General features: G+C 34.3%; 1 protein-coding gene across 1 annotated transcript in view; it reads left to right on the top strand.

Annotated features, from left to right (window-relative positions):
• The window catches only part of LOC110463641 (mucin-22-like), a 45,955-nt gene extending 32,325 nt beyond the window's left edge, over positions 1 to 13,630 (top strand). Inside the window, exons 17-27 of the mRNA XM_021518425.1 lie at positions 20 to 349; positions 749 to 1,081; positions 1,299 to 1,631; positions 2,808 to 3,143; positions 3,861 to 4,187; positions 5,150 to 5,482; positions 5,825 to 5,928; positions 6,204 to 6,271; positions 6,682 to 6,890; positions 8,422 to 8,439; positions 12,957 to 13,630. Coding sequence (XP_021374100.1) covers positions 20 to 349; positions 749 to 1,081; positions 1,299 to 1,631; positions 2,808 to 3,143; positions 3,861 to 4,187; positions 5,150 to 5,482; positions 5,825 to 5,928; positions 6,204 to 6,271; positions 6,682 to 6,890; positions 8,422 to 8,439; positions 12,957 to 13,528 — 2,963 coding nt within the window. The 3' untranslated portion in view covers positions 13,529 to 13,630. The remainder of the gene's footprint in view (positions 1 to 19; positions 350 to 748; positions 1,082 to 1,298; positions 1,632 to 2,807; positions 3,144 to 3,860; positions 4,188 to 5,149; positions 5,483 to 5,824; positions 5,929 to 6,203; positions 6,272 to 6,681; positions 6,891 to 8,421; positions 8,440 to 12,956) is intronic.
• Positions 13,631 to 14,287: the final 657 nt, after the last annotated feature.

Raw genomic sequence — 14,287 nt, 5'->3', positions numbered from 1 at the left:
TATCATCTTTCTTTCACAGAAATACAACTCGGTAGCTCGCTCACATCTCCTTATGGTGATTTACTTATTGAGTGCAACGTTCAATATGCACCCAATACCTGGAATAAGATCAAGCTTATCTCCTCTGACGTCAGTTCTGGGATTGTAGCTGTTGCTTATGCTAATGGTACAACAAAAGAGGATAACAACTCTTACCAACTATCCTTTCTACCTGTCGACAGTAACATATCAATAAGTCTTCTTTTGCCAAACAAAACGAAACATTGTGTCGCAAGAAGGAACTACACATGTTTACTCTATGTGAATGACGACACCTTTGCGGAAACAACACAATATATCTCTGTTCCAGGTAACATTTTTGCCGAATTCGTAATTATTCCTCAGGGCTCGTTATATTAATTGTCCTTTTGACTTTTAAGTCTAATCGTTGTGATGAGTCTTTTAACATTGCTATTTTCAATTCCAAATAAAATGTCTGATGCCGTTTAATGAGTCAAAATGAATTGCCCCTGAATGGGGAAATGAAAACACATCTTATGATATACATATCATCTGATGAATTGAACATCTTTAATTAAGAATATTATTTTCGATGAACATCTCACATTAGATAAAGGACACATTTTCTCTAAAGAGGAAAATAAATGAAAGTACGTCTTAGACAAATATGTTATACACTGTACCTTGGTAAAATCCCATATCGATCAAAACTGTTTGCAAACTGTGAATTTAAACTTCCATTTTGTAGATGCAGCAGAAAATCTTGAAATTGTTGGCAACACCATGTTGAACGAAGGTGACAGATATGTTGTGAACTGTACCGGGGATCTGGCTCCGCCATCAAGTACACTCGACCTGTATGCTAGAACCGCCAACGCTACGTCATTTACGAAATCTTCGGCAAATCCCCTAGTAACGAGTGGTGTTGTAACTCAGTCCTGCTACCTCCAAACAACAAAGAGTTACACTCTGATAGCCAACATGACTGATAATGGCACAGAGATGAGATGTGAGGCACTTAACTCTTCGCCAGGATCACGGACGACATCTGGTTCACGAACGGTTTCTGTAACAGTTTCTGGTAAATGTCAATATTTTTTATCATTCTTATCTAATTCAAACTTCGGCGTGTAACCGAAATACTCGTTAATCATGCTATGAAATTGGAATCAATTGTATTTAATATCTTAAGAAATTGTCAAAGTACTTAGATGATACTATATTCTTAAACCAATTCATTGTGACACAACAATATGCTTGTTATATTGAGTTTTTATATTGTCATCTTTCTTTCACAGAAATACAACTCGGTAGCTCGCTCACGTCGCCTCATGGTGATTTACTCATTGAGTGCAACGTTCAATACGCACCTAATACCTGGAACGAGATTAAACTAATATCGTCTGACGTCAGTGCTCGTATTGTCGCTGTTGGTTATGTCAACGGAACAACACAAAAGGACAACAACTCGTACCAACTGACCTTCCAACATAGCGATAGAAACATGTCAATAAGTTTATTATTTCCCAACACAACAAAACATTGTTTTGGAAGGAGCAACTACCGGTGTTTGCTCAATAGCGATAGTGACGACATCATTGTGGAGACGACAGAAAACGTTTCCATTCCAGGTACATTGTATAACAGTTTGGAAAAATGCAAACTATTAGCTTTGCTAAATATTGCAAAGATGTTTTCATTATAATACATTTTTATTACATGTAGCTCTCTGGTAAAGAGTTTGTTATATAATCAACAGAGTTTTTAAGTGAATTTTGAGGAAAGAAGCATGAATGCGACGAAAATATAAATGATAATGATATTGTAGTGAACTGTGGTGGTGGCTTATGCTATTTAAACAATTATGTGTTAAAATGAACTTCTTTATTTTTATTTTTATGAGTTTTTTAGCAACAAATGTAACTAAATTTAGACTTGTTTCTGGTTTGACGCCACTAGAAAGGGATTTCCCACTTAATGTTAATAGAGGTTTGAGGAACCTGTAATGTTTAAAGCATACAATAATTTCATATATCAAACTTACTGTTACATGTATAATTTATTGATATTCCAAAGTCGAAGTAATTACTCATTATGGTTGATTTATACTGGGACTAAAAGTCTCCCCGAATTTGGTATATAAACGATAAATAATTTTCCATATCACTATATGTGTTTGAGAGGAAATATATTCCGTACGCCGATCACATTAGAGCTGATAAAGGGTAGAAGTTCCGAATGAAAAAGAGGCCCCTATAGGGAAAAGTTACTACTCACCGGTATTTAATTACAAATGCCTTTACCTGTATAGTATTAAGATGATAAGAAACGTGGTCAGTTGACATTTCAGTAAAACGACATACCAGTAGTTGACGAGACGCTGTTGGATGCAAATCCATTAAGCTTTTGTCAGTTCGATTGGAGTATTAGAAATAGTAGACACAACATCAGTATTAGGTTAATACATGTAACATTAATAAAGTATGCCTTTACTAGAGTATACATGGATATATCAGAGATAGCCGTTTCATTATTCGACACAATGTACATTTTTTCCCATTAAACAGTTTTGACAATTAGTCAATCAGGTCGATGATAATATTTGATTTTACTTGTGACCTTGTGTGACCTGTTGATATACGTAGTATACGAACTGTTGAGAAAGTTAAATTTGTTTATCAAATGCCTCAAATCTCAAAAGGTATACTCGGCAATGTCCGACGATATGATATTGTTTTGATCTACACGAAATAAAATAGACAAACAATTATTTTATGTTGATGTGTAAACATTCTAATGATATCTAGTTGTAGATACTGCGGAGCATGTTGTAATTGTTGGAAACACCACTTGGAATGAAGGTGACAGATATGTAGTGAACTGTACCGGGGATCTGGCACCGCCGTCAAGTACACTAGACCTGTACACTAGGACCACAAACGCCACGTCATTTACAAAGTCATCTGTAAATCCTCTAGTTACGATTGATGGTGTTACCGAGTCTTGCTACCTCCAAACAACAAAGAGTTACACGTTCATTGCCGACAGAACTGATAACGGCACGGAGTTGAGGTGTGAGGCTTTGAATACTTCGAGTGGAACATCGATGTCTACAAGGCAGTCAATTGTTGTACGAGTTGCTGGTAAATGTATTTTACATATTCTGTTTATATAGTTCGTTTGTTTGAGTATGCTAGTAAGTTGACGTCATGCCAGCTATATCTCATCATATTACTTGAACTCATTTCACATTTTATAAATATATCAATCCAACAGTTATAGTAGTATATCATATGGTGGCGGTGAAATGTTGACTAGTAACCGGATCTTGCGGGCTAACGACATTAGAATAGTCATTGGGTGATCCCTGTTAGTTTTGGACCATCCTCTGGAAAACCTTGTTTTATTCCGTGTTTTTAAAGGTTTACTATGTAAACATGTCTATTACTCTTATTTTGCCTAATTATATTGATTAAGGTTATAATTACCGTTTAGTTACACTTCGGTAGTGTGCTGAAATTACTGGAAAATCCAAATGTAAATGTTCAAATATAGGCAGACATAGATGTTTTTAACTAATACCTCATTCTTGAATAGAAATGTAAGTCTTTACCTGTATTCGTTGAAGAGAGTGTTGTGAGCAAGTTAGTTACGTATCAGTGAAACAGTGATGCTACACGTCAGAATAACAATTTTAATTTAAAGGAAGTATGTCAAGAAATGATAGCTCAAAACTATTTTTGGGAAACTTGTGTTACTTTTCCCTTTCTTTGTATTGTTATTAAGATTTGCCAAATTAAGTAATTTCTACAACTTATCATTTTTTCATAAATGATTATATATATATTTTTTCATTTAAGAAATGGAAATGAATGATTCTATCACAACACCTGAGGAAGAGATCACTATTAGCTGTAACGTACGGTACGCTCCGTCCGGATGGGATAACTTCAGTATAGTATCAGTGAACAATGATGAAATTCACGTGACAGCCTTCTCAGACGGAACTATTCAACAGGGCAACAGTTCCTATACAACTAGACTTCAACAAAGTAGTCCAGATATGATACTTAGCGTGCTGTTTCTTAATACCACGACACACTGTTACGCTAGGGGGAGTTACGTGTGTACATTAACAGACAACGGAATCATCGTCATCAATAATACAGCAACAGTTATAATTACAGGTAAGATCACAAAGATTGATGTATACTTGCAAAACGTTACCGCATGTAGTATATGTTATGCATCAAGTATATGTTAACATTAACCTGAAATGTGTACATGATTTGCGTTATATATTAGTCCGAAAACAATATTTACTTTGTTCATATTTTGTTTGGGAAGCTTGTCGAGAGCAGTGTTACCCTACAATAGGTTAATTTAGCTAAACTTTGAAAACAGTCACTTGTGTTTGATATAACATCATAGACATACGATTGCTATCATATAATTCCCTCAATAATTCCGCGAAAAATGTGGGAACTTCCTGCAAATTTTTAGTTTTAGTTTTGGCCTCTACTTTTGGGACACGAAAGCTACCAAAGTGAATCTGCTGCATCCATCGCAATATATGGGATGTTCATATTTCTCTCTTCTAACCGATTTTTTTTAAATTTTTTAGAGCATTGCTTAGCAATACCTTATATTTTGCTGAAATAGTGAAAGTTCGCCTAGGTGAGGTAGGCAGTGATAGCTGTACCCATACCTTACAATTGCAGTTTGTGTCCTGCTTAACGTTAGCATTTAGGACAGCATTTAGGGGAATGACAACAACTGGCCCATCTGTCGTCAGTATAATGTAACCGGGCGGATTGCTGCGATGGATGTCATTGACATGATATTTTAGTGAGATGGCACTATACAGTCGGAATAAGATCTGCGCTATCACAAAGAGGCAATTACACCAACATACTCTGTCTCCGGCACACTTGCACACATACAAAACGAACATTCAGACACGTCCTTAAATGACCTAAGCAGTTGATTTGATGTTAAACCCGGATAATTAACCAACTAATCACTCTGCATTGTAAATAGATTATGTCCGATAACTATATGAAAAGTTAAAGCAAATATGTTTAACATCCATTTACGATGTATCAAAAACTATCAATGTATTTTTCGTATACATTATTTTTATGTATAGATATCGCCAGCAACGTAACACTTGAAGGTAACGGCACAGTTGATGAGGGTGACAGGTACGAGATGAGATGTTCCGGTAGAGTAGCTACAGAAGGCGGGGATCTCCACCTCCATGTACGATCTGGTAATACTTCGGACTTTATCAGGACCACAGAAGTCCCCATAGTAACTGTTGGTGATGTCAATGACATGTGTTACCAATCCATAACCAAAAGTTACGGTTTCATCGCTGAAAGGGTCCAGAATGGAACAGAATTCGCCTGCGTCGCCACTAATGTCAAACTATCATCCTACCAAAGCACCACTTCCATCGATATGGTAGTGGACTTTGCAGGTAATATACATTTGCAAATGCAACTTCTTTATTTTTGTTAGTCTTAAAAGTAATAATGAGTAATCATGTGTTTCGAAACAAACGCCATTATGTTTTTTACATTCTTCTATTAAATACTTAAACACTATTCAAATTATTTCGTTAATTGATGTACGATTTTCTACTTTCAACATGAAGTTTAATGCTGAAAGAGTCACTAGCCTAGTAAATACACATCGATACCTAAATGATATCAATCACACGATAATTAAATTAAAAACTGATATATCAATAGTAATACTCTAAAGCAAACTTATATGCTGCGTATTCATTATCAAACAAACTAATGACATTTTCTTTTAGCTTTCAACACTCAATTTCATTTGCAAAATACTACATGGATCCCTGCCTACGGTGACAAAAACAGTCCTGAATTCAAGAGCTTTGCAGAGAAAATAGAAAATGACGTAAGTGTATACTGTAACACTAATTTATTGCGTAACTGATTTGTGTTAACTCATCAGACTCAAATTGAATTCAAGGGGAGATCAAAAGTGGTACATACCACAAGTGGCTAACCAAACCGTCTCTTTTGGAGCATTTTGATTTGCTTCATTTGGTTAATGATATTTTAGTTTTTAAATTGTTTTTTATATGGTTCTTGTTGATGTGGTTTCTGTCCTGCGTGTCAGGTGTGATAGTAGAAAGGCATTTATGCTGTTAAATTTATGTATCTTTGCAGACTGACTATGTATACGAGAGAAGCAATATCAAGGATAACTACAAGAGAAGCAAAGTCATTGGACTCGAGTAAGTTTTGTCATGTGCATCTGCAGGCGCTATGAATACACATGTATATACACGTTGAATAAACTTGAAAAGCCCTGTGAAGGGTGAAAGCAGCTAGTTTTTTAGTCGGTCGTTAATCTTATTTTTTCTATATTTACTTCCTTCACATGGACATTTAATCCCTTTTTATCATGTATATATATATAGGTTCGGTTACTGTTCTCGGGGTCAGTCATTCTATCATAATCAAAATCGTTTTCTTTTTTTCCGTTTGATAATATGTTAGTAATAAATGGCACCGTCAAAGTAACGGAAAGAATTATTATCATTTTCAATATAAAGTTGAATAAAACAGTCATATCTTGTGTTTATGGTTGGAAAAAGACATCAATACACTATTGTTTATTGTTTATATCTATGTTTATTTTCAGGCAGGGGAGTGTCAATGTCATTTTTGTGATGCATATAGTTGTCCAAGTGGTTCTCACCGATAGCTCCGGCAATGTCATCACAACAAAACTGACACCGACCGACATCGTTTCTGCATTTGTCGACACGCTCCCTACGGTTGCCAATGATCTTACCAGCAGTGACCTGATTGACTTAGACACCAACAACATTGTCACAGATGTTATTATTGGTATGTTACATATAGACATCATTCGACAAAACAAACAACCACTGCCGTATCATAAACAAATACTGGGTTAGTTGTGCGTACCAATTACAGGGTTTTGATTTATAAGTATCGGTGCCAATACTTTCCAGTATATTTTTATTTATTGAAGGTCTCTGTTCTGTTAACATGATTAAAGAGCAAGGCTGACATTTGTAAAGTTCAAAATGCCTTTTTATTTACACTGGTTGAAATGAATAAAAATAGTGATTCATTTAGTGCTTCGAAATTAGTAAAAATGGCCAATTCCACTGCATTGTAGTAAACAATAATACAAACATTGGTGACATTTCTGATAATTTTGTATATTTAAACTTGTTTAATCCATTAATGAGAGAGAAGCTAATGGACGCCTTGGCTATCTTATGGTGACATCTAGATGCAAGGTTGTAACAATATTCAAAATTAGATTCATCGGTTTGACATGAATAATAAATGTCAAGTTTGTTTTGAACACAAACATAATTGAAAACTTTTTTAGCGCGCTTTTGAAAACGTCTGTTTCCTTTGGTCAGAAAAGAGTGCAAATGACAGGTCTCTCGAGCTGAAAACAACTCACTAAGCCACAGTGTGCCGAATCAGTAAAGTCAGCTGTCAAAAGTCCTAAAGACATTTCGCCCAAATGTCTGTAGTACACTGTAGTAACACATTTACCCCTTCCACCCTAGAGTTGATGTTAAAATGGAGTCATACACATGTTTCAGCTGGTGCCTCGCCCCCTCGTCTCTGTCCAACGATTCTTCTTCCCTTCTTAACCGGATAGAATCTTTGATTTTCCTCCCTTTCAAGTTATCATCCTTTCAAGTGTCTTATAGTGTGTTTCAGTCCGTGAAGTAGTTTTGTATGTGTACTTGGTATATATTGGCTGATTTATTGTTTTGTCTCTCCAATGTCCTTGTATTTCTAGTGTAGACTTGTTGTTTCATGGATTCAACGTCTTTCTGGTGTTCTCTTAAGAAAGTTCCAGGCAGTTACCCTGATGCATTTAAGGTTGCAGCTATTACACGAATTCTGTGTTCAAAACAAGCTTAGCAATTACTGTTGGAAACAAACAAGCACGGTTATCTCGGTGCTATGTGTTGCCCTTTGAAATCGAAGGGTCCGAGGAACTTGAAATAGTACTGATGTGGAAAATGCAGGAAATGTTTCAGCACTAATATCATTTTTACGCCGTGTGCCGATTTTTGACTAGTCATACACAGAAAATGTTCATGTAAGTTAACATTATAAGTCATACATCAGCTACTGTCATAAAATGGCGCATGACTTAAATTAAGATAATCCTAAAACCTCGATATAACCTCATTCATTTCATTTGCCATATCAGTGAAAGTGTTTTATAGTTTCCTTTTTTGTAATATTTAAATTAACTTTTTGATATATCTCATGGATATCCCTTCATGAATTAACCCCTTTTCATGAAAGAATATTTCAAATGAATTTTGGCTATAAAGTGTATATTCTCATAGTCTATATTATCTTTTTTTGTCTTCAGATCCTGGAAATGAGTATGGTAAGTAATATTATCTACATCAGAAAACAATAGAAAAAAAAACATGAATAAGTAAATTGGTTAAAAGTATTCTTTTTGTATTGCGTTTGTGGTAAAAACGTCTTAAATTATGTGTTTTCTTGATTAAATTTAAACATTATGTTTATTATCTATTGTATTAGGTTCTGCTTTGCCATAAGTTTGTATTAACATTCAATATTTGCTTTTCGTATTAAACAAAAGCAAGACATGTCATATTCACGCTTATTTTTTTAATATCGCTCAACAACATATATTTGTATCTGGTTGACTATAAAATAAGGGCTAAGGGTAATACATTTATATCATTAAAGATTTTGAATAAATGTTTGATTATAATATAATACTTTTGTACGAGGATTTTTTTTTTTTCAAATGGTATTTTTTTTGTTAAAAGTTAAAAGATGAAATTCTATGAACTTTTCTTGAACTTATGCTTTCATTTAGCTTAGTAACCATTTCTCCACAGAAAGTCCTACTTAATCAGCTTGATATGTTTAAAAGAGTCTAGAAGGACAACAAGCAGCTTCCAACATTACTTATTTTTATTTTAATGTACCAGTATGTGTTTTACATTAAAATATAAGTGTAAAATGAGCCGCCGGTTGGGATTAGGGTCTTTAAGTCGTAAACAATTTATTTTGTGACTTTATGTTTTCAAAATCTAGAGACATTCCTTGTCAAAATGATATAAATATTATGTTAGTCGGTCATTTTTTGACGATTTGACGCCACTTGAAAGAAACGTCATACATAGTATGCTATATGACTTCTGACGTCGCACACAACGTCATTATTTCCGACGCTAATGTTAAGTTGATACAAACGTAACCGGCGGGTAATATATGTATAGTAATTTTAACTGCTTATTTCTGGCTTCACTCCGGAGGTTTATGCATGCTTTTAAAAGGTAATAATTAAGTATGTCATTAAGTCATACACAAATACTGAAATGTAAAACAAATAGGGTTCTATATGACCATGGGACAAATTTTTATAGACTAACATTTGTAAAGTTTTCTTCCGGTTATAGCTGTGAAAAAATATGTTTACAACAAAAACTTGAATCAGTATTCACTAATCTATACCACTTTGAAATGACCATCGCGTACATGAAATTAATTGGTGCGAATTCTAGAATGGCCGTATATGAAATTAAGTTTTGCGAGTTTTGACGTTGCAAGCGGGGTTACTGTCTTTTACGTCGCTACTTTGAATGTCAGCCAAGCCCAGTTCATATAGTTTTTAATGAATTGAAGAGATCATTTCCTAGGATGCAAAATAGAAAATAAATCTAGAAAATAAAATAAATTGTAAAACATCATTTTCAGAAAATAAAACAGGCATTTTAGGTAAGGTACATAATATGTTATTCCTGTTTTCATTACTGTTTTGTTTTTGTAGATAATAAATAACAGTTCTGTTTTGTTCATTTTCCCATCATTGTATTAGCCAAGGAAAATGTAAAACTTGCACAGCTACAGAAAAACAGTCCTGAGGCCAGTACAAATGGGCTGAAAAGTCATTGACATGCGCTATTAGCCAGAAAAGTAAATTTCAAGCAGTTTGTCATCATTCATTTGTTTGGATAGATCACCAGTATAAGCTAAATTATATCTAGAAGTAGGCAGGGAAGGTACTTAGAAGTATTTTGGTAGAGGTAGCAGGCATATGTTGACAACATGGTGACGATCCGTTAGTCTCTAACGCCACTGGAAGACCTTCAGGAATGACTTTCCCTCTCATTACTAGTATCATATCGGTCTCTTCCCCGTCAAGTGCAGGATTCACCTTTAGGACCCAAAAATGAACATTTAATTCCATGTAGTATATATATCAACAGAAAATTTATGCATTATATAGCGGAGGCACGGTAGTCTAGTGGTAGGACTCCGGGCTTATGACCGGTGGCGGGTTCGACTCGCGGCACGGCACTGTGTTGTATATTTGAGCAAGATACTTTACTCCGCTTGTTCCAGTCTGTAAATGTGCTCCCAAGGCAGTTGAGAAAGATATTGGCTGGTTGCAAAGGCCCAATAACCACGGATATTAATTTGAGAACCGCTTTGAGACGACCTACAAGCTAGATTGGGATAAAGCGTATATAAGAACGCGAATTATTATTATTAATTATTATCTACCTGATACATACAAGGTGATTGTGTATGCAATACAATATATAAAATATACAGCTTCAATGTAAAGAAAAAGAGTTATATAAAAAATGCATTCTTTACTCATTCCATATGAAATATACTGAAGAAAAGGCATGGACAAATGAGCTTTGAAAAGAAATTGATAAAAAATTGACTAGATTGGTTGTCTGTTTTTAAGTTTTTAAGTATCATGACAGTATTTTTTTTCACAAACATATATACATATTAAATTTCTCTGACAGGGGTGTGTGATACTGTGCTACTGAAAATGTCCAATATCAACTATGAAAAGATAGGATGGGCTAGTAGAATGTTTTAAAATCAACTTGAAGGGTAGTTTGTGAAAATTAAATTGTACACCTCAAAACATGAAAAATTAGTGGAGAATTTGTTTTCTTTCATCAAATAGGGACAAATTAATAGAATAACTTTGTTTTAAATATGGCACAGTGCATCAAATAAGCCGGATATATATTTGGCAAGGCCTATACATAGTTTCAGAATTTCACAAATAAAATATTTCAAATTGAAATAATTCCAATACTTGAATAATAATTATTCATGGAAAAAATGATAATGACCCAATTGATTGACTGGAGCATATTTGGATGATAATATCATAACATTTATAATTCAACTGTATTACTTACTGACACACTCAGGAGAATTTCAGATGGGTGGATATATAGGTGTCTCTGTCAGGAAAGTTTATTTGAGAAAAGTCATCTCTTCCACTTGTAACATATCAGGATGTGGTAATCCCACTTCATCTGCATACATGTAAGGCAAACAAGTTGGACATAAAATACAAATATTTTGAGCCATACAAGTAGGTAAATTCAAATTTGATTTTCATAGAATGATATTTTATTTTTCTCATATGAGTGGTTAAGCAATGTTATGAATGCATTAAGTGTATAGGTTTCCATACTGTTTTCTTTTTGGGAGAAGGCTTTATTGCATGAGAATAAATGTTTTTTATAAATGGTTCTGCCCATTACACACTTTCTATTCATAGATGGAGTTTTAAAGCATTTGGTCATTAATATCTTTATTCAATAAAAATTATACCTATTTTTCTTAATGTTCATGCTCATATTGTACAGCATTTTTTTCTTTTTTCCGATTTGTTCCATGCATCCGAAGAAATGCATCATACTTAAGAAAATGTGTCCTCACATTCTTCAGATAATGCACGTTGATATCATTGAGGTACAGAAAACATGACTTGCCGATTCACTAATTTGTGTTTTGAAACTGGAAGTCACAGCTGTGCACACCGTAACTCGTGTAAGTTTGCTATATATAGTATGCACCCCTTGTCCCACAGGTCTGAACCTGGCCAACAGTAAGCACGATTACTAGCCGAAGAAACGAGAAAGAAGTGACAGTTAATCGTCTATTTCTGCAGCTAGCTCACTATCACAAACATATACTTTAAACTACATGTCACAAATTTAAACACAGCCTACATGTCACAAATTTAAACACAGCCTACATGTCACAAGTTTAAACACAGCCTACATGTAACAAGTTTAAACACAGCCACCGTGTTTGTCATCCACCTTAGCGAATGTATCGGAAGTGTGCGCAGCAGAAAACGTGTAAATCCCTGTCGCTTCGATTTTTAAATCGATTTGATTATTTATTGATATCTAAAGTGTATAATATTGTTTGAATAATTAAGAGATAGTCTTGTAGTTTCTGTGGGTATATAATATATATATATGTTTTGGGAATAATAGAAGTAATATTTTTCATTCTTATATAGTAAATGAGATTTCCGTTTTCGCGCGAAACAGAAATAGAAGAGAAACATGACAGCTGTCGAAATCCCCGTTTTTCTCCCTTTTTATTGGCTAGAGGTTAAAGATCCAAATCCCAGCCGGCGACTTATTTATGACAATTAATGTTTTGACGGAAGCAACATTATAATTACACCTTACACAAGTTGGTGATTATTTATGTTTTTTACAAGCTGAATGGTGTAGTTATTAAATTTGTTCTGAACTGAATGTCATAGTTGATTAGCTGCTATTAACCATGTTCTATGATTGTCTTTTCTGTATAAATATGTTCTGGTAACTATCACAACAAAAGATGTTTGTAAATTCCTGAACATAATACCGATATAATACCTCATAATGAATACCACGCATAGAACATTCGATGTATGGTATTCGTTTTTCTTTTCTTTTCGTTAACCATATAATCATAATTTAAGTAGCAAAATACAACTCCGTAATCATAAATATTCTGGTATATATTAGAGGTATTTTTTTTAATTTCATTTAAAAACTAAATTGTAAAGCAGGTATTCTATATATGAATGTTGTTTTCCAGAATGCAGCAATACGAGGACTGACGTTGTATTCCTCCTGGACGCCTCAGGAAGTGTCGGATCATCTAATTTCGTATTAATGAAATTCTTCATTAAAAACATTACAGCAAAAATTCTGTTAGGCCCAACCGCCATTCAAGTTAGTGTCGTTACATTTGCCTCAGTTCCTAGATATGAATTTTGGCTCAATGAACATTATGGAGCATTAACGCTGAATCCAGCTATAGATTCAATCGTATACACCAACGCGGGGACATATATAGCAAGTGGTTTGCAGTACGTCAGGGATTATGCACTGGTCACTGCAAATGGAGCGAGAGCTGACTCGGAAAAGGTTGTAATTCTGATGACTGATGGACAATCCTTCGATAACTCGGCAACAATTGCCAACACACTCAGAAATGATAGTGTTCTTGTGGCTTGTGTGGGAATAGGTACCGGAATAAATACAGTTCAGTTAAATGAAATCGCATACAACTCTTCATACATATTTAATGCTACTAGCTTTAACGTGTTGACACAAATCAGTGATACCGTAAGGAGATCGACATGTGACCCGCCAAACAACGATTAATAACAAAGTTCATTTATAACTAAGGAAAATGAAATCTGGTTTTTTTTTAATACCGTACTGTGTACAGTAGCGTACAGTGGCCATGGGTGATATATTTGTACGAATAACCCATGTAATATTACAGGCATCAACATTAAAAAAAAATCAGCACTAAAATTGGCATATACATGATGAAGTGGACTATGTGGGCATCACATTTAAAAAAAAAAACGAATTTGGTTTGAGACTATATTTTTGGCCATTTGCAAATCTGTGTCTACACAACAAACGCTACCTTTTCATTTTGTCTTTTTTTTGTACTCAGCAAATGTGTAAATATTATGAAAAATCCATTTGAACGACCAATGCTAAAACGTGAGTATTTCTGTTACCGAGTAGGTGATATTCAATTTAAAACGGGTTTTATGAAAACAAATACTACTTTTGTGAGTCAAATGTTGTGTTAAAAATAATGTTTTATTGCCTTTTTTGGCGTTTTTTGATGTGGTAACCATGGTTTTCACAAGTCCTTAACATTGGGAAATCCCTTTTTGAAAAAAGATAAAAATTTCTAAAACGAAATGTATTCAAAATGTATTTCATAAATATATAGATATATGTAGGTGTGTTGTGCAGGATGAATCCGCTATCCATGTTTATCTGAGACATGCCCTTTATTTTAAGGTTCAAGCCATTTCTACTTTACCCTGCTACCTTATACATATAGATATTGATTTTTTCTGAATAAAATGCCTTTTTATACTTGATTCGGCTTCACTT

This window comes from Mizuhopecten yessoensis, unplaced genomic scaffold (assembly GCF_002113885.1).
Source record: "Mizuhopecten yessoensis strain PY_sf001 unplaced genomic scaffold, ASM211388v2 scaffold10919, whole genome shotgun sequence".
Taxonomy (NCBI): Eukaryota; Metazoa; Mollusca; class Bivalvia; order Pectinida; family Pectinidae; genus Mizuhopecten; species Mizuhopecten yessoensis.
This window is presented reverse-complemented; position numbering and strand designations above follow the sequence as displayed.